This window comes from Tetranychus urticae, chromosome 1 (genome assembly GCF_039701765.1).
Source record: "Tetranychus urticae isolate SD_2017Ah chromosome 1, NJAU_TeUrti_SD_1.0, whole genome shotgun sequence".
Classification (NCBI taxonomy): Eukaryota; Metazoa; Arthropoda; class Arachnida; order Trombidiformes; family Tetranychidae; genus Tetranychus; species Tetranychus urticae.
In genome coordinates this window covers 1,636,674-1,661,338 of record NC_142958.1, presented here as the reverse complement: position 1 = coordinate 1,661,338, position 24,665 = coordinate 1,636,674, and the positions used below count along the sequence as shown (strand labels likewise).

Genomic DNA, 24,665 nt, shown 5'->3' with positions numbered 1-24,665 from the left:
CTTTTATTCACTGGTTTACTCATGTCTAAACAAGTGAACATTGGCGAAAAGCAGCATCCAAATTTGGCGTTTCATTATATTGACTTTATGGATTTAATAACAAGTGTTTGTTGATAAACAATCAGTAAAATGAAAAATACTCACGTTTAAAAGGAAACAATAAGATAGTGATTGTCCATTGGAATTACAATCTATCAAAACTACCACGGATGTTGACTAGAGCTATCAACAAACTCAATAAGATATCATGAATTTTTGATGACAATTGTTGATTATAAATCACTATTTAAAGATGTTTCTTCTCAATGACATAAAATTATTTTACGGAAAATTAAATTGTATTGTAAACTAAACTTCAATCCATTGACAAGTGTAGTAAGTTATAATATATCACAAAACAACTCACATTAGTTGAAGCAGAGAGACACTTTTTTGAAAACTAAACAAAACTCGATCAGCTCGTCTCGACTCATTCATCTCCCTCAAAACAGGTTAGATTCACCCTTAAACAATTTTCAAACAATAAATTAGTAAAAGAAGACAATTTAGCTTGCATCTTAAAACAATAATCCAATCAATTATTCTAGGATGAATCTACAAATCACAAGACTATGGATAATCGGAAATTCATGCTCAACATGTTTACAATGGATCAAGGATTGAAAAGCCTCCAATTGATCTCACCTGTTTCACCTACTTTATTTGCGCACTGTCCCTCTTCTGTCCCTCACCATTCATCTTTCGTGATCAATTTTGACAATTAATATACATCTCAAAAATTAGTAGCATTTCTTTTTTTAAACTCAAATTAGGTTGATGAACGTTCATCTATAATGTTAATCCATAATAAGACAATAGTAAAAGATGGCTTGTAATCAATTTTGTGGCACATCAACTAAATCTAATTAGTGTGTATGATCTTAAAAAACTATTCTTGTAGTTTAGTTAATAGTAATAAATCAAAATCTCGTTCATCAACAGTTAGAACCCAGAAAAATACTTTTTTACCTTTTTTCAATAGATCGATTGCTATCGATCTATTGAATCAGCAATCATATGGTTTTGTTTAGTTTAACAAAATCAAACTTATTTGTTATTTAATATTAATGAATTAAAAGCTCTTATTAAAGCTTGAATAAGAATTTTAATCTTCCTTTTATTGGAAAATGTCAACAGATAATGATTTGGAGGAAAAGGTTAGTCAATGTTAGATTCATTCATCTACCTTGCAATAACAACGTCTGTTTCTGCTTTCCAGAAGGTTTCATTTTTGAAGCGATTTGCCGCCGAACCATGTGTGAGGCAAACTTATCTGTACTCATTTACTGGTGGTTTGGTTGTTGGATCGTTAAGCTTCATGTTTACTAGTAAGTAATCAACTCATTTTGATTGACCTTTTCAGAAATTTGAGATTGTCATAATAGCTTCATACTTTTCTTCAATGTTTATGCATAAATGTTATTTTGTCTTTCTAAAAGTTTGATATCCACTTTTATTCTTTCAGGTCATGTTCGTAAGTCAATAGCTAGAGGATTTGGTATGTTTGGTGCAACAATGGGTGTCTATTGGATTTATTGTAGATATAATTATTTCAAGGAACAAGAGCAGCTCAAAAAGATATCTGAAATACTTGCCTCTAAAGCCTTAGAATTAGGAAGTCAACCAAATGATCCAATTATTTCTGAATTTAAGAAATAGGTTTATTAGTGAAAGTTTGTTGATTCAGTTGTTATCATTACTCTTTTCTGAACCCCTCTTCCAGTGAGAAGTAGATTAAATTATATTGACCTCATTGTATCTCAATGTTTGATATTTAATATATAATATCTGGTGAACCCTCATCAAGCTCCAAAGGAAAGGGCAAAAAGAAAAAAGTTGTGATTCAAGAAAATATGAAATCAGATAGTACAACTAGACCTGGACGAATAGATTATAAAACTATTTTAAGTGAGAATTTAATCAAAGACGGAGAAGATATTGATGATGATTCAGACTCATCAGACATGGAGTATGGTGAAGGGGAAGATGATGATTTAGACAATGAGGATGATGACGAAGATGACCAAATTGCTGCTAACTTCGAGGTCTCATCTACTGATTTTGAGATATGGTTATCTTTTTGTATTTGAACTCATTCTTCCAAAGGCACAAATAGCGTAAAACAGATATTTAAATAACCTCGGAATAATTTACTTCGGAAACTTGTAAAAAATCACATTGAACCTCTAACTGAGTGAGTCGACAGATTTTCGGACAGCCTTACAAGACTAAACTGGTCAAACCAGTCAACTTTGGTCCACTTGTCTTTTTTGTTTATTTCAGTTCAGACTTTCTATTGTCTTTGCCTTATACTTTATCTTTGTATTTTTTCAACTTAAATTATCAAAATGAATGAAAAAGATAGTAATTCCAATAAAAGTAAGTCTTGAATTTCGATGCTTCATATTATTGAATAACTTTTACTTCGTTTGTTTTCAGCAACAATAAGAGTGAAACTATCTGACGATTATCAAGATATTGTTATTGACTGGAGTGCAAAGACAAGTGATGAAATTGGTGAATCAATAATTGAACAGGTAAGTATAATCTTCGCTTCCTTTGAACACATTTAATCATTAACATTATCATAGCTTTCAGCATTCACAAGAATACCAGGGGTAAAGATTAAAATGTTAACGTTTAGAAAGCCGGGTAATGGAAATCCTGGAAATCCTTTTACTCCCATTGACCCATTGGCTATTGCTTGTTTACATTATTACTGGAACTCTTGGTAATTATAATTCTTAAATAATCAGTTGTGTTATTATGGATATTTGAATATTGCTTTAATAGACTCATCTTTTCCTACTCATTAACCAGTGGTTGTAAGATGGAAGATATTAGAGATCATTTCTTTATAGATGGCGATTGTTTCATGCTCAATACAATTCTACTGTTATCATTTGATTTGGATCAAACTTACGTTCATTATGTTTTAACGCATCAAGATTTAATTGATGAAACTCAATGCAGCCGATCTCTCTGCCATCATACATGTAACAGAGCTTTTCTGGATAAACAAGCTGAGATATGCAATTCAGATTTTGATTCATATCTGCGCGCTCAGCCTCGGCGAATACGTCCATTGATTATTGGCGAAGAAGAATGGTTTGATATGGAAAGTCGAAAAATTGAAATTCTTACCGATTTTAATTTTGCACAATATTTTGATTCTTATTGTTGCAGATCTCGTCATGTTTCTATTCGTGCCAGTTATAACCTACAAACTCGTATTTACTCGCCATGCCGTGGTTAACTCTGTTTGTATCAGATTGAAATGTGTCGTCTTTCATTTAATCCCTTTTGTAGCAAATAAAACAGAAATAATTTTTATTGTTTTATTTTAAATTTTATTTTACATTTGTATTTTTGATGCATTTTCATGCATTGTTTCATTAAAATAACGATATACACTAAAAATGTTTGTAGATTTCGAGTTTGAACCCAAACCAATGTTTCAGTCTACTTCATACAAAAAGTTAAATCCAAAAACAAAAGTTGTAAAAAGTAAACTTTGCTAACCTGAAGTTAGTTATTAGGTTTGCAAAACTAGAAAAGACTAGTCAAGCAGTTGAGCGGGAAACTCAAGCTAAGCTTACAAGTTTTAGGGTTGACTTGCCTTTGAGTTTCCAAAGGCGCGAATAGCAACAGATGTTTGTAAGAAATGGACTTTACTAGTCAGGTTTGTATACAACAGTAAAACTTGACAGGAATTGTAAGTGATGATGAAATCCATTTCCTTTTATTTCTGATTAACTCTTTTTCGGATTGAAATAAATGATGAAGCTTTATTAACATGCTAAGCACCCAAATATTGAACAATCAATATTTACAAATATTTTTGGTACAATGGCACACATGTAATTAGATCAATCGGGATAAAATGTATGGCTGTAAAGATATACTTATTAGCTTGTCAAAAATTCAAGTTCAAATTCATTAAATTCAATTCATTCTTCTATTTCATCTCAAACTGCGTTTATCTAGTCAAACGAAATGCCAGTCCAATTGTATCACGATAATCTTTCTCCTACAGCGCGAATGGTTCGAATCGTTGCCAAGCATATTGGTTTCAGTTTCGAAGAAAAAGAAATCGATTTATTGTCTGGTGCACATAAGAAGCCAGAGTTCCTTACCGTGAGTAAATCATTATAATTATAAATCCCGATCAATTTTCAATCTTACTTGTATTCGAACTCGCTCTTCCAAAGGCGCGAACAGCGTAAAGAAATGTTTGAAAAAAACCCAAATTTACTTGGGAAACTTGTGAAAAATTACAGTGAACTCGAACTGAGTGAGTCGACGGGTTCTCGGAAAACTTTACAAGCTTAAACTGGTCAGACCAGTCAACTTTGGTCCACTTGTCTTTTTTGTTTATTTCAGTTCAGACTTTCTATTGCCTTTGTGCATGTACTTTGTTTTTGGATTGTTTTCAACTCAAATTATCAAAATGAATGAAAATGGTAGTGATTCCAATAAAAGTAAGTCTAGAACTTTGATGCTTATTATTATTGAATAACTTTTATTTCGCTTGTTTTTAGCTGCAATAAGAGTGAAACTATCGGACGATTATCAAGATATTGTTATTGACTGGAGTGCAAAGGAAAGTAATGAAATTCGTAAATCAATAATTGAACAGGTAAATACAATTTTGCTATCTTTGAACACATTTAAGCATTAAAATCATTCACAGCTTTCAGCATTCACAAGGATACCAAGTGAAAAGATGGATTTTTTAACGTTCCTAAAGCCGGGTAATGGAAATCGTGAAAATCTTTTTGTGTCGTATCAACAACCTGGAAATGCTTGTTTTTATTATAACAGGAGATATTGGTAATTATAATTTTTTAATAATCAATTGTATTATTATTGAGTTGAGTTTTGCTTTAATGGACTTTCTTTTCCTATTCATTACACAGTGATCGTAAGATGGAAGATATTAGAGATCATTTCTTTACAGATGGCGATTGTTTCATGCTCAATACAAAGCTACTGCTGACCTTTGATTTGGATAATACTTACGTTACTTATGTTTTAACGCATCAAGATTTAATTGATGAAACTGCATGCAGTGCTGATCATTGCCATCATACATGTAACAGAGCTTTTTTGGATAAACAAGCTGGAATAGTCAATTCAGATTTTGATTCATATCTGCGCGCTCAGCCTCGTCGAATACGTCCAAATATACTTTACTATGAACATTTTATTGACATGGAAAGGCGAAAAATTGAAATTCTTGCCGATTTTAATTTTGCACAATATTTTGATACTTATTGTCGCAGATCTCATCATGTTTCTATGCGTGAATTTGATAACCTACAAAATCGTATTTACTCGCCATGCCGTGGTTGACTATGATTGTATCAAATCGAAATGTGTCGTCTAAATTTAACCCATTTTTCAAATAAAACCTAAATAAATTTTACCATTCATTGTATTTTAAATGCACTTAATTCAGATTGTTTCATTTGAATAACGATTTCTCCATGCAAGTTTCAATTCAATTACCACTTGTTACAAAGTTCAACACATATATTTGTGTTATTTTGAGCAAATAAGTTTAGCAAAGTTCATGCACGCAAAGACGGTAAAAGCAAAACTGATCAGAGCAAAAAATAATTTCTAGTTCAGGCTTCATTCTTCTATCGAATGATAGATTCGTTTGATTCTGATTAAACTCCTGATAAACCAGGAAACGGGCCAATTATGAGAAATATAGTTTTTAGTTTCTGTACATCAGATCAGCTCCATTCAGTTAAACGACTTCTAGTTCAACTAGAACAACAAAATGTCAGTACAATTGTAGTGATGACTTGTTTGACTTACGAAGAGAAGAAGCGACTTACCATCATAATGGTCGCTTTTTTGTTTTAATAATACCACAACTGTTAATCAACCGGTTTATCCATTCGGGTTTACAATCAAAACAGCAATCATTACCACCGTCACAAATAAAATGATCAATTTCGAAAGTTTCTCTTTTTTTCTTGACCTTTGTCATTCTTTAGCCTTAAAATAGACCACTTATCTTTTTAGTTTATTTCAGTTCAGACTTTCTATTGCCTTTGTGCATGTACTTTATCTTTAACTTAAATGTTTTAACTTAAATTATCAAAATGAATGATAAAGATAGTATTAATAATAATAATAGATAATATTATTAATAGATAATAATTCCAATAAAAGTAAGTCTTGAATTTCGATGCTTCTTATTATTGAATAACTTTTACTTCGCTTGTTTTTAGCTACAATAAGAGTGAAACTATTGGATGATTATCAAGATATTGTTTTTGACTGGAGTGCAAAGGAAAGTGATGATATTCGTAAATCAATTATTGAACAGGTAAATACATTTTGTTTCCTTTGAACACATTTAATCATTAACATTATCACAGGTTTCAGCATTCACAAGGATACCAAGTGAAAAGATTGAATTTTTAACGTTTCTAAAGCCGTATAATGGAAATCCTGAAAATCCTTTTAGGCCCTTTGACCGTATTGCTTATTTACATTATTACTGGAACTCTTTGTAATTATAATTCTTTAATAATTTTTTGTAGCATTATCGATATTTGAATATTGTTTTGATGGACTCATCTTTTCCTATTCATTAAACAGTGATCATAAAATGGAAGATATTAGAGATCATTTCTTTGCAGATGGCGATTTCTTCATGCTTAATACCAAGCTACGGTTTACCTCTGATTTGGATAAAATTTGCGTCCATTATGTTTTAACGCATCAAGATTTAATCGATGAAACTGTATGCAGTGCTGATCATTGCCATCATACATGTAACAGAGCTTTTCTGGATAAACAAGCTGAAATAGTAAATTCAGATTTTGATTCATATCTGCCTCGTCGAATACGTCCACTCATACAGACAGGAGAACATTTTATTGTCATGGAAAGACGAAAGATTGAAATTCTTGCAAATTTCAATATCGGACAATATTTTGATTCTCATTGTTGTAGATCTCCTTATGTTGCTTTGAGTGAACAAGATAACCTACAAATTCGTATTTATTTTCCATGCCGTGGTTGACTCTGATTGTATCAGATTGAAATGCGTAAAATTTAACCCATTTTTTCAAATAAATTTTACCATTCATTGTATTGTATTTTAAATGCATTTCATTCAGATTGTTTCATTAGAATAACGATTCCTCCATGTAACTCAATTCAATTACCACTTGTTACAAAGTTCAACACAAGTATTTGGGTTATTTTGAGCTAATAAGTTCAGTATAATAATATATTATTATTTCACTAATTTTTGTGTCCTCTTCATTTAATTGAAATTTAATTTAAACTGTGTTCGATACGAAACATTTTTCTTCTCAAAGATTACAAAACTAACCTAATTTTAGTAGCAACCACAAGGCTATAGTAGAGGTTAAGCTTCACCTTGGCTTTAGCTGGAAGCTTACAGGTTTTATGGTTAACTTTTTGTATTTGAACTCGCTCTTCCAAAGGCGCGAATAGCGTAAAACATATGTTTGAAATAACCGGAATTTACTTCGGAAACTTGTAAATTACATTGAACCTCTAACTGAGTGAGTCGACGGATTCTCAGACAACCTTACAAGACTTTGATCACCAGTCAAATTTGGTCCATTTGTGTTTTTTTGTGAATTTCAGTTCAGACTTTCTATTGTCTTTGCCTTGTACTTCATCTTTGGATTGTTTTCAACTTAAATTATCAAAATGAATGAAAATGATAGTAACTCCAATAAAAGTAAGTCTTGAACTTTGATGCTTCTTATTTTTGAATAACTTTTACTTCGTTTGTTTTCAGCTACAATAAAAGTGAAACTATCTGATGATTATCAAGATATTGTTATTGACTGGAATGCAAAGACAAGTGATGAAATTGGTGAATCAATAATAGACCAGGTAAGTACATTTTTGCTATATTTGAACACATTTAATCATTAAAATCATTCATAGCTTTCAGCATTCACAAGGATACCAAGTGAAAAGATTTCATTTTTAACGTTTCTAAAGCCGTATAATGGAAATCTTGGAAATCATTTTACGACCATTGACCGTATTGCTTATTTACATTATTACTGGAACTCTTGGTAATTATAATTCTTTAATAATTAATTGTATTATCATCGATATTTGAATATTGTTTTGATGGACTCATCTTTTCCTATTCATTGCACAGTACTCGTAAGATGGAAGATATTAGAGATCATTTCTTCACAGATGGCGATTGTTTCATGCTCAATACAAATCTACTGCTGACCTTTGATTTGGATCAAACTTACGTTCATTATGTTTTAACGCATCAAGATTTAATTGATGAAACTGAATGCAGCCGATTTCTCTGCCATCATACATGTAACAGAGCTTTTTTGGATAAACAAGCTGAGATATGCAATTCAGATTTTGATTCATATCTGCGCGACCAGCCTAGGCCAATACGTCCAATGATTATTGCCGATGAAGAATGGTTTAATATGGAAAGTCGAAAAATTGAAATTCTTGCCGATTTTAATTTTGCACAATATTTTGATTCTTATTGTTGCAGATCTCGTCATGTTTCTATTCGTGCCAGTTATAACCTACAAACTCGTATTTACTCGCCATGCCGTGGTTAACTCTGTTTGTATCAGATTGAAATGTGTCGTCTTTCATTTAATCCCTTTTGTAGCAAATAAAACAGAAATAAATTTTATTTTACATTTCTAACCTGAAGCTAGTTATTTTTTTGCAAAACTAGAAAAGACTAGTCAAGCAGTTGAGCGGGAAAACTCAAGCTGAGCTTACAAGTTTTAGGATTGTCTTTCCCTTTGAGTTTCCAAAGGCGCGAATAGCAACAGATGTTTGTAAGACATGGACTTTACTAGTCAGGTTTGTAATAGCAGTAAAACTTGACAGGAAGTGTAAGCTAATAGCTCATCAAAAATTCAAGAGCATTATATTTCCTAGAAAATACACCCAGTTATCAGGTTCAGTTGATCTCATCAATATGCTTGAATTTAAAAGGTTGATTCCATAATCAATTGTTCACTTTAACTATAAACTTCTATTTCATCTCAAACTGCGTTCATCTAGTCCAACGAAATGCCAGTCCAATTGTACCACGATAATCTTTCTCCTACAGCGCGAATGGTTCGAATCGTTGCCAAGCATATTGGTTTCAGTTTCGAAGAAAAAGAAATCGATTTATTGTCTGGTGCACATATGAAGCCAGAGTTCCTTACCGTGAGTAAATCATTATAATCATAATTATAAATCCCGATCAATTTTCAATCTTACTTTAACCTTTCATCCCATCTCTTAAACAGATAAACCCATTCCATTGTGTTCCTACTCTGGTCGATGATGGATTTGCTCTTTGGAAAAGGTAACATCACTTTGATTTTTATGGTTAAAACATAAATATAAATTTTGAGCTATTTTATCAATCTTTTCAGTCGATCCACATGTAAATGTATATGTTTAGCAGATTTACTCAAATCATAAGGATAATAACATCACGATAACATTGTTAAAAATTGAATTTGTTTATTTCTAATGAATTATATTATTGAATAGAAGATTTAATTTATTTTTTCACAAATCTATTCAATCGCAAGTAATTTGAATATTTAGTGATTATAATTAAATCTTTGCCCCAAAACCAATGTTTCAATCTGCTTTTTACGAAAAGTTGAATCTAAAACAAAAGTTGTCAAAAGCTAATTTTCGCATACCAGAAGCTATAATAGTAATTTTACACTGTCTGGTTATTAAGGCAAGGCCATAGCTCCACGGTGGAGCCTCCACTTAAAGCTTACAGGTTTTATGGTTAACTTTTTGTATTTGAACTCGCTCTTCCAAAGGCGCCAATAGAGTAAAGAAATCTTTGAAAACAACCAAAATTTACTTCGGAAACTTGTAAAAAATTACAGTGGACCTCTAACTGACAAATTGTGAGTGAGCAGAAGGATTCTCGGAGAACCTTACAAAACTGAAATGGTCAGACCAGTGAACTTTGGTCCACTTGTCTTTTTTGTAAATTTCCGTTCAGACTCTGTATTGCCTCTGCCTTGTACTTTATCTTTGGATTGTTTTCAACTTAAATTATCAAAATGGCTGAAAATCTTAATGATTCCAATAAAAGTAAGTCTTAAACTTTGATGCTTCTTATTATTGAATAACTTTTACTTCGTTTGTTTTCAGCTACAATAAGAGTGAAACTATTGGATGATTATCAAGATATTGTTATTGACTGGAGTGCAAAGGAAAGTAATGAAATTCGTAAATCAATAATTGAACAAGTAAATACATTTTTGCTATATTTGAACACATTTAATCATTAAAATCATTCATAGCTTTCAGCATTCACAAGGATACCAAGTGAAAAGGTTGAATTTTTAACGTTTCTAAAGCCGTATAATGGAAATCCTGAAAATCATTTTGTGTCCCGTCACCAACCTGGCGATGCTTGTTTACATTATGACAGAAACTCTTGGTAATTATGATTCTTTAATAATCAATTGAATTATTATTGATTTGAGTTTTGCTTTAATGGACTTTCTTTTCCTATTCATTACACAGTCGTTCTATGACGCAAAATATGAGAGATCATTTCTTTACAAATGGCAATTGTTTCATGCTCAATACAATGCTACTGCTGACCTTTGATTTGGATAAAACTTACGTTCATTATTTTTTAACGCATCAAGATTTAATTGATGAAACTCAATGCAGCCGATATTTCTGTCTTCATGCATGTAATAGAGCTTTTTTGGATAAACAAGCTGGAATAGTCAATTCAGATTTTGATTCATATCTGCGCGCTCAGCCTCGTAGAATACGTCCAAATATACTTTACTATGAACATTTTATTGACATGGAAAGGCGAAAAATTGAAATTCTTGCCGATTTTAATTTTGCACAATATTTTGATTCTTATTGTTGCAGATCTCGTCATGTTTCTATGCGTGAATTTGATAACCTACAAAATCGTATTTACTCGCCATGCCGTGGTTGACTATGATTGTATCAAATCGAAATGTATCGTCTAAATTTAACCCATTTTTTCAAATAAAACCTAAATAAATTTTACCATTCATTGTATTTTAAATGCACTTAATTCAGATTGTTTCATTTGAATAACGATTTCTCCATGCAAGCTTCAATTCAATTACCACTTATCAACTGATGTTTATTGATTTAGATTCAAGCGGGTCAAGGGTGAACCTAAATCGAATGAAAACAAAAGCCAAAAACAACAAAAAGCAAGGAAATAAAAGAAGCGACTAACCATCATAATGGTCGCTTTGTTTGATCCAAATATCGAATGCCACAACTGATAATCAACTGGTTTATCCATTTCGTGTTTACAATTAAAACAGTAATCATTACCATTGTCACAAAATCTTCAATCTCAAACGATTCTCTTTCTTTTCTTGACCTTTGTCATTTTTTAGCATTCAAGTAGACCATTTATCAGTGCAAACGGTAAAGGTAATTATCATAAAAGAAATACTTTAATCGAATTAATCCGTTCCTAATGTATTATTAAATAGAAGATTTTATTTTTTTCCGAGATCTATGCAAATAACTCTTGAACCAATGTTTCAATCGAGTCTAAAAAACGATCTTAAAACATTTTATATTTTTAAAAAAGTAACTAGCTTCACATAAATCCCAAAAGACCATAGTAGAGGTGAAGGTTTACCTTGACTTTACCTGGAAGCTTACAAGTTTGGGGATTAATGTTTGAATTTAAACTCCATGTTCCAAAGGCACGAATAGCTTAAGAAAGATGTTTGAAATAACCGGAATTTACTTCGGAAACTCGTAAAAAAGTACAAAGAACCTCTGACTGAGTGAGTGGACGGAATCTCGGACAAGACTAGACTAGTCACACCAGTCAACTTTGGTCCACTTGTCAATTTCAGTTCAGACTTTCTATTGTATTTGCTTTGTTTCAAACTGGTCGTAAATCGATCTTAAAACATAATATGTCGAAAAAGTAACTATGCTTCAGATAGATTCCAAGAAGCTGGAAGCTTACAGGTTTGGGAATTAATGCTTGAACTTGAACTTCATCTTCCAAAGGCACGAATAGCTTAAGCCAGCTTAGCTAGATAGATAGCCAGTTAGCTTGCGAATAGCGTAAAACAGATGTTTGAAAACCCAAATTTACTTCGGAAACTTGTAAAAAATTTCGGTGAACCTCTAACTGAGTTAGTCGCGGATTCTCGGACAACCTTACGCGACTAAACTGGTCAAACCAGTCAACTTTGGTCCACTTGTCTTTTTGTTCATTTCAGTTAAGACTTACTATTGTCTTTGCCTTGTACTTTATCTTTGGATTGTTTTCAACTTAAATTATCAAAATGAATGAAAATGATAGTAATCCCGATATAAGTAAGTTTTGAACTTTGATGTATTTGATAATTATTTGATGAATTTAACTTCTGTTGTTTTCAGCTACAATAAGAGTGAAACTATCTGATGATTATCAAGATATTGTTATTGACTGGAGTGCAAAGGAAAGTAATGAAATTCATAAATCAATACTTGAACAGGTAAATACAATTTTGCTCTCTTTGAACACATTTAATCATTAAAATCATTCATAGCTTTCAGCATTCACAAGGATACCAAGTGAAAAGATTCATGACTTAACGTTTCAAAAATCGAGTAATGGGTTACCATATCCTGAAAATCCTTTTATGCAATTTCAACCACAGAATATTTCTCGTTTACATTATTATAGGAACTATTGGTAATTATAATTTTTTAAAAATCAATTGTATTATTATTGAGTTGAGTTTTGCTTTAATGGACTTTCTTTTCCTACTCATTACACAGTTCTCGTAAGATGAAAGATATTAGAGATCATTTCTTTACAGATGGCGATTGTTTCATGCTCGATTCAAAGCTAGAGCTTACCTACGATTTTGATAAAATTTGCGTTTATTATGTTTTAACGCATCAAGATTTAATTGATGAAACTGCTTGCAGTGCTGATTATTGCCATCATACATGTAACAGAGCTTTTTTGGATAAACAAGCTGAAATAGTCAATTCAGATTTTGAATCATATCTTCTTCACCAACCTCGTCGATTATTTCCAATTCCAATTGATCTAGAACATTTGTTGGATATGGAAACACGAAAAATTGAAATACTTGCAGATTTTAATATCGGACAATATTTTGATTCTTATTGTCGCAATTCATATCATATGTTTAATCGAACAAGTTTAAACCTCCGCACTCGTATCTACTTGCCATGCCGTGGTTAACTCTGATTGTATTTGATTGAAATTTGTCATCTTAATTTAAACCATTTTGCAGCAAATAAAACCGAAATAAATTTTAACTATTCATATTAATGTCCATATCAATTTAATATCCATAGTCCATATCCATATTAATTTTGAGTTTCTGTCTCCGATGTCTCAATCTGCTTTCTACAAAAAGTTAAAACTGAAAACAAAAGTTGTAAAAAGTAAACTTTGCTAACCTGAAGCTAGTTATTTTGTTTGCAAAACTAGAAAAGACTAGTAAAGCAGTTGAGCGGGAAAACTCAAGCTAAGCTTACAAGTTTTAGGATTGTCTTTCCATTTGAGTTTCCAAAGGCGCGAATAGCAACAGATGTTTGTAAGACATGGACTTTACTAGTCAGGTTTGTAATAGCAGTAAAACTTGACAGGAATTGTAAGTGGAGATGAAAACCATTACCTTTTATTTCTGATTCACTTTTTTACGGATTGAGATAAATGATGAAGCTTTATTAACATGCTAAGCACCCAAATATTGATCAATCAATATTTACAAATACTTTTGGTGCAGAGGTTTACATGTAATTAGATCAATCAAGATTAAATGTTACTCTATTAAGTACGGATGTAAAGATCTACTTATTAGCTTATCGAAAATTCATGAGTATTTCATAGAAAATACGCCCGAATCATCAGGTTCAGTTGAACTCAGCAATTTTCTTGAATATAAAAGGTTGACTTCATGATCAATTGTGCACTTTGATTATAAGCTTGAACCTCATCTTGAACAACTGTGTTTATCTAGTTTAACAAAATGCCAGTCCAATTATATCACCATAAACTTTCAGCACCAGCCCGAGTAGTTCGAATCGTCGCCAAGCAAATTGGTCTCAGTTTAGAAGAAAAAGAAATCGATTTATTGTCTGGTGAACATATGAAGCCAGAGTTCCTCGCCGTGAGTAAATCATTTTATTATAATTATTTAGGATCAATTTTTAATCTTATTATATCTGCATCCAATCTCTTGAACAGATAAATCCATTTCATTGTGTTCCTACTCTGGTTCATGATGGATTTGCTCTTTGGGAAAGGTAAATTCACTTTATATTGTTTTAAACTCCAGTAAAACAAATATAAATCTTGGTCTGTTTCATCAATCTTTTCAGTCGACCCATATGTACTTATCTTGTGGACAAATTTGCGCATGGACATTCACTTTATCCAACTGATCTACGAAAACGAGCAACTATCGATCGGTGGCTTTATTGGGACTCAGGGACATTTTTCTCATCATTAAAAGCTTATTATATGCCTGCCATTCCAGGAAAATCATTTCAACCCGAAGCGGCTGAATTGTTCAAGAAAAACGCTTCTGCACTGGATGAATCATTGAAAAATACTAAATATGTTGCTGGGGATAAATTGAGTGTTGCTGATATTTCAATAACAGTTACTGTGACTTTATCTACAGCAATTGGTATTGATACAAGTGAACTCAAAAATGTTCAAAAGTGGTTGAAACAAGTGGAAACTGATCTAAAACCATCGACTTGGCAAACTTTAGTCATTGATCCAGCTAATGGTTTAGCAGATTTACTCAAATCTATGGCTTCTAAAAGTTCATAAATTGATTTCATTTCATTTTGAGAAAAAATTTCTATCTAATATTTAAAGATGAATTAAATTGAAAGATATTAGCGAAAAAAGGTTTTGTTCAACTCTTTTTACTTTTTAACACTTGTATTGAAATTGTTTGCAAAGTACAACTTTTGCTTTGCAAATCTGGTTTTGCGCGATAGTCTATTTATAAGGATAATAACATCATGAAGATCACGATAAACACCGTTAAAAATCAATGGCATTTGTTTATTCACAATTTATTATATTATTAACTAAAAGATTTAATTTAAATATTCAGACATTACAATTGAATCCTTGAACTCTACCATTGTTTCAATCTGCTTTCTACAAAAGTTGAGTCTAAAAATGTTTCAAAAAGTTTAAGAAGTCAAAAAGACAATTATCCAAAGTATCGAACAGTTATCAAATGCAAACCCGATTGTATTAAGTTCCAATGTAAATTCGCGGCAATGGCATTTGTCTAAGCAGAGAATGAGCAGGGAATCTCATTCTCTAATGTCATCACTGAAAGCGAATAACTTTTCAGTAAATCGAAGTGACTTCTTGAACAAAAACAGAAAATGTTTTCCCCAAAACAAGGATACGGAATTTCCCTTGTTGCACATTGAAAGTTGCGTCAGAAAAATGAGTTTAATGAAAAAGTCTGGCTCCACAACTGTACAAAAGGCGTTGGAAGTTTCACTTTGAATTCGATTTGATTGAAAATTACTGAAATTTTTAATTACACAAATGGATTTAGTTGCTGAAAAACCCACAAAGATCAAACTCTTAACTCGAAAATCATATTATGTATCAGTAGTCCTTTGAATAACAAGCAGTTTATGAACTAAAAGCCTTTGACTTGAAGTAAGTTCCTAAACCATTAGCTGAATCAATGACTAAAGTTTGCCAAGTCGATGGGTCAAAGTCACTTTCCACTTGTTTCAACCATTTTTCAACATTTTTGAGTTCACTTGTATCAATGCCCATAGCTGAAGCAACCGAAATGGTAACTGTAATTGAAATATCAGCAACACTCAATTCATCACCAGCAACGTATTTAGTACTTTTCAATGATTCATCCAGTGCTGAAGCATTTTTCTTAAACACTTCAGCTGCTTCTGGTTTCACTGGTTTTCCTGCAAAGCCTGGCGTATAATAAGCACTTAATGATGGGTAAAATGTCCCTGAGTCCCAATAAAGCCACCGATTGACTGTTGCTCGTTTGTGTAAATCAGTTGGATAAAGTGAATGTCCATGAGCAAATTTGTCCACAAGATAAGTAATTATCGATCGACTGAAAAGGTGAATAAAACAGACAAATTATTTGTTTACTGGAGTTTAAAACAATATTAAAGTGAATTTACCTTTCCCAAAGAGCATATCCATCATCAACTAAGGTCGGAACACAATGGAATGGGTTTATCTGTACAATATTAGATTGAAGTTGAGGGATAATAAAATTAGCTTAAAAATTACATTTCAATTACATTTGAATGATTTACTTACGGATAAAAATTCTGGCTTCAAATGTTCACCAGCCAATAAATCGACTTTTGTTTCCTCAAAAGATGTACCGACCAGCTTAGCAACAATCCGAACCACATTCGATGCTGGAGAAAGTGGATGATAATATAAATTCAAAGGCATTATTGAACAATATGAACACAACTGTTTGAAACCTAGACGTTAAGTTGATGTCACTGTCTATTAAGTTCAACTAAACTTAAGCTGTTTACACAATGAGTTGTCTGGTTATCCTTGAACAATATCATGAGATAAATTCATCAACTTCACTACTATTAACATGTATGCTCATTCAGCCTCAGCAGATGTAATCTAATAAGGTAATATAAAGATAAATTGAGCTCAAGCTATCAACACAATCATCGATTCCATTTTAATTGAACTTAAACCAAGAAAACAATGAACAGTTCTGGAATAAAGTTTTATCTTCAGATAATATTTATTAATCATGAACAATTTGATTTATTGAGATGTTCTGCTAAAATAACTGAAAAGCTATTTGTTTGAGAACCAGAATGAGTTGGATCAATTGGTTTTAAAGTTTGAAGTCACTAGACTTGCGAGGTTTCACTCAATATTTTATATTTAATACAATTCATTTGGACATTGAAGTTTGTTAAGTGCGAACAATCTACTAACATGAATCTAATTTTACATCTTATCAGCTTAAATGAAGTGCTATCACGATTTCAAAGCTGAACAGAAATGTTATCCAACGCTATTCGTAATAATATCAATCAAAATTTATTGGATTCATTATCAATCTTTATAGCTTTCAAGATTATATGTTATGAGTGCGGCTGTAAAGGTTTGCTTATCAAGTAGCTAACAGTTCATCGAAAATTTATTAGAATTTTCTAGAAAATACATCCGAGACATTTAATCAGTTCATGTTCAGTTGGTGTTGACAATTTACTTGAATATAAAAGGTTGATTCCAAAGTCAATTGTTCACTTGGATTGTAAACTTCTACTTCATCTTAAACAACTGTGCTCATCTAGTTCAACAAAATGCCAGTCCAATTATATCACGCTAGCCTTTCTCCACCAGCCCGAGTAGTGCGAATCCTTGCTAAGCAGATTGGTCTAAATGTAGAGGAAAAAGAAGTCAATGTAATGGCTGGTGAACATATGAAGCCAGAATTCCTCGCCGTGAGTAAATCGTTTTATTATAATTATTTTGGATCAATTTTTAATCTTACTATACCTTGCATCCAATCTCTTGAACAGATAAACCCATTCCATTGTGTTCCGACCTTAGTTGATGATGGATATGCGCTTTGGGAAAGGTAAATTTTCTTTAATATTGTTTTAAACTCCAGTAAACAAATAATTTGTCTGTTTTGTTAACCTTTTCAGTCGATCGATAATTACTTATCTTGTGGACAAATATGCTCATGGACATTCCCTTTATCCAACTGATCTACAAAAACGAGCAACAATCAATCGATGGCTGCATTGGGACTCAGGGACTTTTTACGCTTCATTAATTTCCTATTTTGGTCCAGTCTTTGCTGGAAAACCATTTCAGACAGAAGCAGGTGAATTGTTCAAGAAAAACGCATCTGCACTGGATGAATCATTGAAAAGCACTAAATATGTTGCTGGTGATGAATTGAGTGTTGCTGATGTTTCAATTACAGTGACCATGACTTTAGGTAAAGCTATTGGCATTGATGCAAGTGAACTAAAAAATGTTGAAAGATGGTTGAAACAAGTGGAAACTGATCTAAAACCATCGACTTGGCAAACTTTAGTCATCGATCCAGCAAACGCTTTGGGAGATGTCCTCAAATCAATGGCTTCTAAAAGTTCATAAATTGATTTCAATTGTAAAACTTTTTACAAATTTTCTCTCATTAGTTTGAAGCATTAAAACTTTTTATTAATGTTATGGATTTTCGTTAAAATCGAGATTGGCAGAGTCAAAAGGCTCAAACTTTTGCAGGTCTTTTCATTTTTCTTTCATATTTTCAACAGAAAGTTACAACATACTATTTAATGGTCAAAAATAAAAACAATGTACTGATAAAATCAAAGTTAAGACCAAGCAACGATCTTCGATCGTTTAGAGACAATTCAGAGGAAGGAAGACAAAACTAACAAAAGTGTTTTATTAATGCAAAACTTGACACAAATCGGCACAAAAACGGGTGGAATTGATTTCTTTCAAATTTAGATTGTTAGAATTGATGATTCTTTAGGTTTGTAGCTATGTCTCATAGAAACTGAGTCCACTTGTGCTCAAAAGTTTATCTGATCAATTATTTTCAAGAAAATCGTATTCAAAGCTTAAAATTCGATTGCATTTGTACCATTATGGAAGAGAGATTCGCAATGTTCAATGATGACATTAATGAAGCCAATTTTCTGGTTAAACATACGTATGTAATCTTGAGAGTGCTGCTGAAGGCTAGAATTTGAAAAAAGTTTTCAACGCATTTAGTGATGACCATTATTTACATGAATTACTACCTTGATTTCAAAGCTGAACACAAATATTATCGTACGCCATGCGAAATAATATTAATCTTCAATCAAAACTTATCGGACTCATTATCTAACTTCATAGCTTTCATGTAAAATAATGCAAATGTAACTACCGTATTAAGCAGGGCAATATAATATTTGGATAAACAATTTATCGGATATTTATAAGGATTATCTAGGAAACACATCCAAGACATTTACTCAGTTCAGGTTCAGTTGATCTTATCAATTTGCTTGGATATAAAAGGTTGACTTCATGATCAATTGTTCACTTTGATTATAAGCTTGAACCTCATCTTGAACAACTGTGTTCATCTAGTCCAACAAAATGTCAGTCCAATTATATCACCATAATCTTTCTCCACCAGCCCGAGTAGTTAAAATCGTCGCCAAGCAAATTGGCCTAAATTTAGAGGAAAAAGAAATCGATGTACTCGCTGGTGCACAAATGAAGCCAGAGTTCATCACCGTGAGTAAATTATTATAATTATATTATATATCTTACTTTACCTTACATCCCATCTCTTGCACAGATAAACCCATTTCATTGTGTTCCTACTTTGGTTGATGATGGATTTGCTCTTTGGGAAAGGTAAATTCACTTTGATCTTTATGATTTATATTAAATATAAATATTTTTATTTGTTAACCTTTTCAGTCGATCGATAATTACTTATCTTGTGGACAAATTTGCTCCTGAACATTCGCTTTATCCAACTGATTTACAAAAACGAGCAACAATCAATCGGTGGCTTTATTGGGATTTAGGAACATTTTTTTTATCATTGAAAGCTTATTACAGGCCAGCCATTACCGGAAAACCAGTACAACCAGAAGCAGCTGAAGTGTTCAAGAAAAATGCTTCTGCTCTGGATGAATCATTGAAAAGTACTAAATATGTTGCTGGTGATGAATTGAGTGTTGCTGATATTTCAATAACAGTTACCGTGACTTTAGCTACAGCAATTGGTATTGATACAAGTGAACTCAAAAATATTCAAAAGTGGTTGAAACAAGTGGAAACTGATCTAAAACCATCGACATGGCAAACTTTAGTCATTGATCCAGCTAATGGTTTAGCAGATTTACTCAAATCAATGGCTTCTAAAAATTCATAAATTGATTTTAATTGTAAAGTTTTATTCCAAACTTTTTAGCATTAGTTTGATTGAAACATTAAAATTTTTTATTGAAGTTATGGATTTTGTTAATTGAGAGTGGCAGAGTAAAAAAGGCTCATACTTTTGCAGACTTTTTCATAATCACTTCATATTTTCAAAAAGAAGTTGATGTTGCACATTCAATGGTTACAACTTGACCCAAAAAACTAGTAAAAATGAATTTAAAATTATGTACAGTTCTCTTGGCCATTGGCCTAAAAAGTTTGAGTCTCAATATTTCGAGATCGGTCTCTTTTACAATTATCATTCTTGGAACAAACATTAGATCTTATCATGGGCTGTTATATATTGAAGTTTTTAGATAATTCAAGAAACTACAAAAGAAGTAACAAGTTATAACATTGTATCACCTAGGTTGTAAGATTCGCACAAACGATGCAGCTTTGAAATTTTTCGTTGGTTTTCCAAGGATTTGCATCAAAGGATCAGATTTTTACAATTGTATGCAATTCCTTCTGACTTTGAACTCGATATAATTTGTAATTTTGTGTAAACTAGAGGATTTGAATTACGATAGTTGTTTAATATGAACAACCAGAATTAAGCTAATTTTACATCTTTTATCGGTTTAGATGAATTACTATCCGATTTCAAAGCTGAACACAAATATTATCGTACGCCATGCAGAATAATATTAATCTTCAATCAAAACTTATCTATCTTCATAGCTTTTAAGATTACCATGTAAAATGATGTAAATATTAGACCGTATTAAGCACAGCAATAAAAATATACATTCAGTTGTATGGGTAAACAGTTTATCGGAAATTTTCTAGAGATACTTCCAAGACATTTATTGAGATCTGGTTCGGTTGATCTTATCAATCTGCTTTAATATAAAAGGTTGATTCCACAAACAATTTTTCACTTCGATTGTAACTTCTACTTCATCTTAAACAACTGTGTTCTTCTAGTTCAACAAGATGCCAGTCCAATTATATCACGCTAGCCTTTCTCCACCATCGCGAGTGGTTCGAATCGTTGCCAAGCAAATGGGCCTAAATGTAGAGGAAAAAGAAGTCAATTTAATGGCTGGTGAACATATGAAACCAGAGTTCCTCGCCGTGAGTAAATCGTTATAATTTGAATTATAAATTTCCAACCCTTTTTACCTTTAACCCAATCTCATCCTGTATACAGATAAACCCATTCCATTGTGTTCCTACTTTGGTTGATGATGGATATGCTCTTTGGGAAAGGTAAATTCACTTTGATCTTTATGGTTAATATTAAATGTAAATATTGTTATTTGTTAACCTTTTCAGTCGATCGATAATTACTTATCTTGTGGACAAATATGCTCATGGACATTCCCTTTATCCAACTGATTTACAAAAACGAGCAACAATCAATCGCTGGCTGCTTTGGGATTCTGCAACTTTAAATACATCATTAAGTGCTTACTATGAACCAATTTTTGCAGGAAAATCATTTCAACCCGAAGCAGCTGAATTGTTCAAGAAAAATGCTTCTGCTCTGGATGAATCATTGAAAAGTACTAAATATGTTGCTGGCGATGAACTGAGTGTTGCTGATATTTCAATTGCAGTTACCGTGACTTTAGCTACAGCAATTGGTATTGATACAAGTGAACTCAAAAATGTTCTAAAGTGGTTGAAACAAGTGGAAACTGATCTAAAACCATCGACTTGGCAAACTTTAGTCATTGAGCCAGCTAATGGCTTCAGAGATTTACTTAGATCAATTTCTTCTAGCTCATAAATTGATTTCAATTCAAAAATTTTATTCTAAATTTTTCAAGAATAACCTTGGATAAAACATGCAAATTTTTTACCTTTGAGTAGACTTTCGTTAAAATTAGATTCGCAAATAAATTTTCAGTTTATTTCAGTCCAAACTTATCCTTTGCTTTTTTCACCTTTGTGAGATCAATGGAAATGATAACTCCGATCACAGAACAATAAAAAATTGAAAAAAAATTTCCTAAAATTTCTGGTTTGCCTTTTTGCAATTAAAATTTGTTTGTGCGTCAAATTTTTTTATTTCAATTATTTTGCTTGAGTGATATTTAAAAACATTGTTCAATTAAAAGATTTAAAAAATGAGAAATAAAATTGCTTTTTTACTTTTCGAAAGATATTTCAATGAATCAAATTATTCATGATTGTTATAAAAACTTGAAAAATTGGGTTCCCAGAATTTTGCATTGTTTTCTAGCAATTAAAATTAAAATATCAGATGATTCGGGTTGATATCACAAAGTCGGTTAAAAATGTAGTCTAAAAGTTACGAGCTTTCAATTATGAGTAGCTTTTCGTGCAGGATAAGGCTCATGTTTATCCTTTATTATGGTAATACTATCAACAATTTTATGATCCTAAGAAAAAAAACAAAAAAATCATTAAATGAATTATCAGTGCATAAAATATGAACCTAATGTTTATTACCTGATCAACAGATAACTGCTCAAAAGTTAAATGAGTACGGTTATGAATCTTCATCCGAGAAAATCCATAATCTTCAATTCTAACAGCACTCCAATCAGTTGGATCTGAAACTGGAGGATTAAGACCTTCTTGGCAACCCTGTGAAATGAAAATTCTTATAAATAAATTTTTATCAAGACTTTGGATTGAATCATACCGCTGAACCAGTAGTTATATGGACTGGAGCACTAGGATTGGTATAAGGTTCATCCAAGCTTCCATTGTAAACCTTCAAGTTGTAAATTGGCCACAATCGCTCATAGAAATGTTCGTGACCCCAAATTTCCAGATCAACACCATACTTGTAGAACAGGTCTTCTAAGCCAAGCTCATATACGACTGGAATACCTTTGCGAATCTAATGGGTGTTTGAAAAGCATTTCATTATTTTCCAATTCATCATTTCACTTGATTTTCTATTTACCCTTGATTCTCGGAAAGTGCAATCATCTTTAGTAAGACTGTTACAATACATTGGCCGATGTCCAAGTGTGATAATCCAAGGACGAACAGCTCGGTTCTCTGGTTTATTAGCTTCAATCAGATCCTCCTCTAACCATTTGAATTGAGTGTACAATTGACTCCAGCCATATTCGAAGAAAAAGTAAAATTCTGTTGAAAAACTGATGAAGTGAGCTGGACCAATGTTGTAGCTGTAAAAATGGTTGTTGATCTCTTTGCTTCTGGTATCAACCATTGTAAAACGATTAACATAGTTGGAGAAATTGCTGGAAAAGTCATTTAAAAGCAACATTTAATAATAGGTTTGCATAATTTTATCCAACACTTACTAGGCCTGTTCATGATTTCCGGGAGTTGCCATGTAAGGTACATAAGCAGCAAATGGTTCAACTTGTCTCATAAATTGATCGCCAACTCGTGCATTATCCTATCAAATGTTTGAAAATTAATTTAATAACTACTCAATAGTCAGAGGTGAATAAATTCATACCGAGTCCAAGTCATAAGCGAAATCTCCTGCGAAGAGCAAAAAGTGAAAACCAATTCAGTGAAAATGAATTACATATCTTTGATAATGAATCCTCAATGTACATACCAACATGAAGGATGGCATCAAATGCTCCATCCTGAGAGTCTTGTTGTAACTTTGGAATCGACTTTCCATTATCATTGCCAAGATCACCAAATACAGCCAAAGTTGGACTCCAATCAACACCATCTTTAATAGTCTTGAACCAGAAAATTTCACTCCAACCAGCATCACTGCCAACTCGGTAAACTGGTAAACAAACAATGAAACAGTACAAAGTTAATGATTTGATTTGATTTGATTACAATTGTTAACTAACCATACTTTTGATCTGGTTTAAGATTGTTCATTGTAACTCTGTGTATGTACATGACTCGTTTTTCTGAGCCTCCATCAACAAATTTGGTTGAATATCCGTAAGTTGTTTCATTAAGCGTTGAGATTCCATATGCAGCCGAAGGTAAACTAATTGGATCGAAAGTAGTCCAGGTAACTATCATTTCCGATGGATTGACTGGAAAACATAAACAACATACAATAAGAGCTTCATTTGACTTGATAAACAATCACTTACCTCCTAATGAAAGGTGGACTTGTTCGGGTTGCTGGTAAATAGTGGAGATGGAAAGGCCTTCTTTGAACCCATTGGTGAAGGTTAAACTGGCCAAACTGGCCAAAAGGTAATAAAGTAACATTTTGAATACAATTGAAGCACGTTCAAGCTGTTGATTGTACTGAGACAAAATAACAAATTAAATTATTGTAAAGATTCAATGACTGAATCTCTTCCCGTTACATTATCACGATCACTCGAGTCAGCAAAAAGATTACATTTTCCCATGATTAGATAAATCAATCAGCAAGAGGATGGGAAGGCCAAATTTTCCATCCATCTGGTTGCTTCTGGCTGTTGCCATTTAATATTGGAAATAGTGAGTGTCATTGGAAGCAAATATTTTCATTGAAATGGTTGAAATGAAGAGACATGAACAGAATTTAATTCAGACTTGGATTGAATTCGTTTGAACATGCTTGTGGTTTATTACAACCACAATGGATACAAATGTAAACAATAATAGATTGTAGATAGCAAACAATTACATTTTGATGGGGCTAACGATCAAATTCAAT

The 24,665-nt window shown here is 32.2% G+C and overlaps 11 protein-coding genes across 14 annotated transcripts; 9 read left to right on the top strand and 2 right to left on the bottom strand.

Moving 5' to 3' along the window:
- Positions 1-1,066: 1,066 nt before the first annotated feature.
- Positions 1,067-3,392, top strand: l(3)87Df (cytochrome c oxidase assembly factor COX20 lethal (3) 87Df). 2 transcript variants are annotated; one of them, XM_015936252.3, is made up of 6 exons: positions 1,067-1,196; positions 1,259-1,367; positions 1,505-2,418; positions 2,479-2,576; positions 2,631-2,770; positions 2,860-3,392. In XM_015936252.3, exons 3-6 carry the CDS (start codon positions 2,388-2,390, stop codon positions 3,293-3,295), a joined length of 705 nt encoding a protein of 234 aa, XP_015791738.1. In that variant the 5' UTR covers positions 1,067-1,196; positions 1,259-1,367; positions 1,505-2,387; the 3' UTR covers positions 3,296-3,392. The 2 variants fall into 2 exon arrangements, with proteins under 2 accessions (XP_015791738.1, XP_089126371.1); XM_089270245.1 differs by lacking the exons at positions 2,479-2,576; positions 2,631-2,770; positions 2,860-3,392 and having other exon boundaries at positions 1,262-1,367; positions 1,505-1,797.
- Positions 3,393-4,377: 985 nt separating this feature from the next.
- On the top strand, positions 4,378-5,490 carry LOC149094350 (uncharacterized). The gene is made up of 4 exons (XM_089270244.1): positions 4,378-4,520; positions 4,581-4,678; positions 4,733-4,872; positions 4,959-5,490. Exons 1-4 carry the CDS (start codon positions 4,448-4,450, stop codon positions 5,392-5,394), a joined length of 747 nt encoding a protein of 248 aa, XP_089126370.1. The 5' UTR covers positions 4,378-4,447; the 3' UTR covers positions 5,395-5,490.
- Positions 5,491-6,271: 781 nt separating this feature from the next.
- Positions 6,272-7,163, top strand: LOC149094349 (uncharacterized). Its single transcript, XM_089270243.1, has 3 exons — positions 6,272-6,385; positions 6,438-6,571; positions 6,661-7,163. The coding sequence occupies exon 3, from the start codon at positions 6,671-6,673 to the stop codon at positions 7,085-7,087; it is 417 nt and encodes a 138-aa protein (XP_089126369.1). The 5' UTR covers positions 6,272-6,385; positions 6,438-6,571; positions 6,661-6,670; the 3' UTR covers positions 7,088-7,163.
- Positions 7,164-7,447: 284 nt separating this feature from the next.
- LOC107368208 (uncharacterized) lies at positions 7,448-11,132 on the top strand. Of its 3 annotated transcripts, none has more exons than XM_015935984.3 (4): positions 7,448-7,780; positions 7,841-7,938; positions 7,993-8,126; positions 8,216-8,742. In XM_015935984.3, exons 1-4 carry the CDS (start codon positions 7,750-7,752, stop codon positions 8,649-8,651), a joined length of 699 nt encoding a protein of 232 aa, XP_015791470.1. In that variant the 5' UTR covers positions 7,448-7,749; the 3' UTR covers positions 8,652-8,742. The 3 variants fall into 3 exon arrangements, with proteins under 3 accessions (XP_015791470.1, XP_089126368.1, XP_015791468.1); XM_089270242.1 differs by lacking the exons at positions 7,841-7,938; positions 7,993-8,126; positions 8,216-8,742 and adding exons at positions 10,219-10,316; positions 10,371-10,510; positions 10,597-11,126 and having other exon boundaries at positions 7,614-7,780; XM_015935982.3 differs by lacking the exons at positions 7,448-7,780; positions 7,841-7,938; positions 7,993-8,126; positions 8,216-8,742 and adding exons at positions 9,342-10,158; positions 10,219-10,316; positions 10,371-10,510; positions 10,597-11,132.
- A 1,140-nt stretch (positions 11,133-12,272) lies between these two features.
- Positions 12,273-13,384, top strand: LOC149094348 (uncharacterized). Its single transcript, XM_089270241.1, has 4 exons — positions 12,273-12,417; positions 12,481-12,578; positions 12,633-12,778; positions 12,865-13,384. The coding sequence occupies exons 1-4, from the start codon at positions 12,387-12,389 to the stop codon at positions 13,298-13,300; spliced, it is 711 nt and encodes a 236-aa protein (XP_089126367.1). The 5' UTR covers positions 12,273-12,386; the 3' UTR covers positions 13,301-13,384.
- A 382-nt stretch (positions 13,385-13,766) lies between these two features.
- On the top strand, positions 13,767-14,985 carry LOC107368273 (glutathione S-transferase 1-like). Its single transcript, XM_015936067.3, has 3 exons — positions 13,767-14,234; positions 14,312-14,370; positions 14,446-14,985. The coding sequence occupies exons 1-3, from the start codon at positions 14,094-14,096 to the stop codon at positions 14,903-14,905; spliced, it is 660 nt and encodes a 219-aa protein (XP_015791553.1). The 5' UTR covers positions 13,767-14,093; the 3' UTR covers positions 14,906-14,985.
- Positions 14,986-15,531: 546 nt separating this feature from the next.
- On the bottom strand, positions 15,532-16,611 carry LOC149094347 (glutathione S-transferase 1-like). The gene is made up of 3 exons (XM_015936072.2): positions 16,409-16,611; positions 16,267-16,325; positions 15,532-16,196 (listed from the first exon to the last, which is right to left on the bottom strand). Exons 1-3 carry the CDS (start codon positions 16,547-16,549, stop codon positions 15,740-15,742), a joined length of 657 nt encoding a protein of 218 aa, XP_015791558.1. The 5' UTR covers positions 16,550-16,611; the 3' UTR covers positions 15,532-15,739.
- Positions 16,612-17,390: 779 nt separating this feature from the next.
- Positions 17,391-18,319, top strand: LOC149094346 (glutathione S-transferase 1-1-like). The gene is made up of 3 exons (XM_015936065.3): positions 17,391-17,577; positions 17,656-17,714; positions 17,785-18,319. The coding sequence occupies exons 1-3, from the start codon at positions 17,437-17,439 to the stop codon at positions 18,242-18,244; spliced, it is 660 nt and encodes a 219-aa protein (XP_015791551.1). The 5' UTR covers positions 17,391-17,436; the 3' UTR covers positions 18,245-18,319.
- An 877-nt stretch (positions 18,320-19,196) lies between these two features.
- Positions 19,197-20,109, top strand: LOC107368274 (glutathione S-transferase 1). The gene is made up of 3 exons (XM_015936068.3): positions 19,197-19,384; positions 19,449-19,507; positions 19,574-20,109. Exons 1-3 carry the CDS (start codon positions 19,244-19,246, stop codon positions 20,031-20,033), a joined length of 660 nt encoding a protein of 219 aa, XP_015791554.1. The 5' UTR covers positions 19,197-19,243; the 3' UTR covers positions 20,034-20,109.
- Positions 20,110-20,971: 862 nt separating this feature from the next.
- LOC149094345 (glutathione S-transferase 1-like) lies at positions 20,972-22,091 on the top strand. Its single transcript, XM_015936070.3, has 3 exons — positions 20,972-21,160; positions 21,237-21,295; positions 21,362-22,091. Exons 1-3 carry the CDS (start codon positions 21,020-21,022, stop codon positions 21,816-21,818), a joined length of 657 nt encoding a protein of 218 aa, XP_015791556.1. The 5' UTR covers positions 20,972-21,019; the 3' UTR covers positions 21,819-22,091.
- A 68-nt stretch (positions 22,092-22,159) lies between these two features.
- Positions 22,160-24,277, bottom strand: LOC107368270 (acid phosphatase type 7). Its single transcript, XM_015936064.3, has 9 exons — positions 24,109-24,277; positions 23,854-24,048; positions 23,601-23,783; positions 23,496-23,521; positions 23,335-23,432; positions 22,968-23,271; positions 22,701-22,901; positions 22,505-22,642; positions 22,160-22,434 (listed from the first exon to the last, which is right to left on the bottom strand). The coding sequence occupies exons 1-9, from the start codon at positions 24,227-24,229 to the stop codon at positions 22,354-22,356; spliced, it is 1,347 nt and encodes a 448-aa protein (XP_015791550.1). The 5' UTR covers positions 24,230-24,277; the 3' UTR covers positions 22,160-22,353.
- Positions 24,278-24,665: the final 388 nt, after the last annotated feature.

Excerpts from the sequence above, each read along its gene's own strand:
- LOC149094350 (XM_089270244.1), top strand. The coding sequence starts at position 4,448 with ATGTACTTTGTTTTTGGATTGTTTTCAACTCAAATTATCAAAATGAAT. Across the intron at positions 4,521-4,580 it reads TGGTAGTGATTCCAATAAAA|CTGCAATAAGAGTGAAACTA; the intron begins GTAAGTCTAGAA and ends GCTTGTTTTTAG. Across the intron at positions 4,873-4,958 it reads TATTATAACAGGAGATATTG|TGATCGTAAGATGGAAGATA; the intron begins GTAATTATAATT and ends TTCATTACACAG.
- LOC149094349 (XM_089270243.1), top strand. The coding sequence starts at position 6,671 with ATGGAAGATATTAGAGATCATTTCTTTGCAGATGGCGATTTCTTCATG.
- LOC107368208 (XM_015935982.3), top strand. The coding sequence starts at position 10,128 with ATGGCTGAAAATCTTAATGATTCCAATAAAA. Across the intron at positions 10,159-10,218 it reads TCTTAATGATTCCAATAAAA|CTACAATAAGAGTGAAACTA; the intron begins GTAAGTCTTAAA and ends GTTTGTTTTCAG. Across the intron at positions 10,317-10,370 it reads GTAAATCAATAATTGAACAA|CTTTCAGCATTCACAAGGAT; the intron begins GTAAATACATTT and ends AATCATTCATAG.
- LOC149094348 (XM_089270241.1), top strand. The coding sequence starts at position 12,387 with ATGAATGAAAATGATAGTAATCCCGATATAA. Across the intron at positions 12,418-12,480 it reads TGATAGTAATCCCGATATAA|CTACAATAAGAGTGAAACTA; the intron begins GTAAGTTTTGAA and ends TGTTGTTTTCAG. Across the intron at positions 12,779-12,864 it reads CATTATTATAGGAACTATTG|TTCTCGTAAGATGAAAGATA; the intron begins GTAATTATAATT and ends CTCATTACACAG.
- LOC107368273 (XM_015936067.3), top strand. The coding sequence starts at position 14,094 with ATGCCAGTCCAATTATATCACCATAAACTTTCAGCACCAGCCCGAGTA. Across the intron at positions 14,235-14,311 it reads TGAAGCCAGAGTTCCTCGCC|ATAAATCCATTTCATTGTGT; the intron begins GTGAGTAAATCA and ends TCTCTTGAACAG. Across the intron at positions 14,371-14,445 it reads GGATTTGCTCTTTGGGAAAG|TCGACCCATATGTACTTATC; the intron begins GTAAATTCACTT and ends CAATCTTTTCAG.
- LOC149094347 (XM_015936072.2), bottom strand. The coding sequence starts at position 16,549 with ATGCCTTTGAATTTATATTATCATCCACTTTCTCCAGCATCGAATGTG. Across the intron at positions 16,326-16,408 it reads TGAAGCCAGAATTTTTATCC|ATAAACCCATTCCATTGTGT; the intron begins GTAAGTAAATCA and ends AATATTGTACAG. Across the intron at positions 16,197-16,266 it reads GGATATGCTCTTTGGGAAAG|TCGATCGATAATTACTTATC; the intron begins GTAAATTCACTT and ends TCACCTTTTCAG.
- LOC149094346 (XM_015936065.3), top strand. The coding sequence starts at position 17,437 with ATGCCAGTCCAATTATATCACGCTAGCCTTTCTCCACCAGCCCGAGTA. Across the intron at positions 17,578-17,655 it reads TGAAGCCAGAATTCCTCGCC|ATAAACCCATTCCATTGTGT; the intron begins GTGAGTAAATCG and ends TCTCTTGAACAG. Across the intron at positions 17,715-17,784 it reads GGATATGCGCTTTGGGAAAG|TCGATCGATAATTACTTATC; the intron begins GTAAATTTTCTT and ends TAACCTTTTCAG.
- LOC107368274 (XM_015936068.3), top strand. The coding sequence starts at position 19,244 with ATGTCAGTCCAATTATATCACCATAATCTTTCTCCACCAGCCCGAGTA. Across the intron at positions 19,385-19,448 it reads TGAAGCCAGAGTTCATCACC|ATAAACCCATTTCATTGTGT; the intron begins GTGAGTAAATTA and ends TCTCTTGCACAG. Across the intron at positions 19,508-19,573 it reads GGATTTGCTCTTTGGGAAAG|TCGATCGATAATTACTTATC; the intron begins GTAAATTCACTT and ends TAACCTTTTCAG.
- LOC149094345 (XM_015936070.3), top strand. The coding sequence starts at position 21,020 with ATGCCAGTCCAATTATATCACGCTAGCCTTTCTCCACCATCGCGAGTG. Across the intron at positions 21,161-21,236 it reads TGAAACCAGAGTTCCTCGCC|ATAAACCCATTCCATTGTGT; the intron begins GTGAGTAAATCG and ends TCCTGTATACAG. Across the intron at positions 21,296-21,361 it reads GGATATGCTCTTTGGGAAAG|TCGATCGATAATTACTTATC; the intron begins GTAAATTCACTT and ends TAACCTTTTCAG.
- LOC107368270 (XM_015936064.3), bottom strand. The coding sequence starts at position 24,229 with ATGTTACTTTATTACCTTTTGGCCAGTTTGGCCAGTTTAACCTTCACC. Across the intron at positions 24,049-24,108 it reads AGTCCACCTTTCATTAGGAG|TCAATCCATCGGAAATGATA; the intron begins GTAAGTGATTGT and ends TATGTTTTCCAG. Across the intron at positions 22,435-22,504 it reads AGCAGTTATCTGTTGATCAG|GATCATAAAATTGTTGATAG; the intron begins GTAATAAACATT and ends TTTTTTTCTTAG.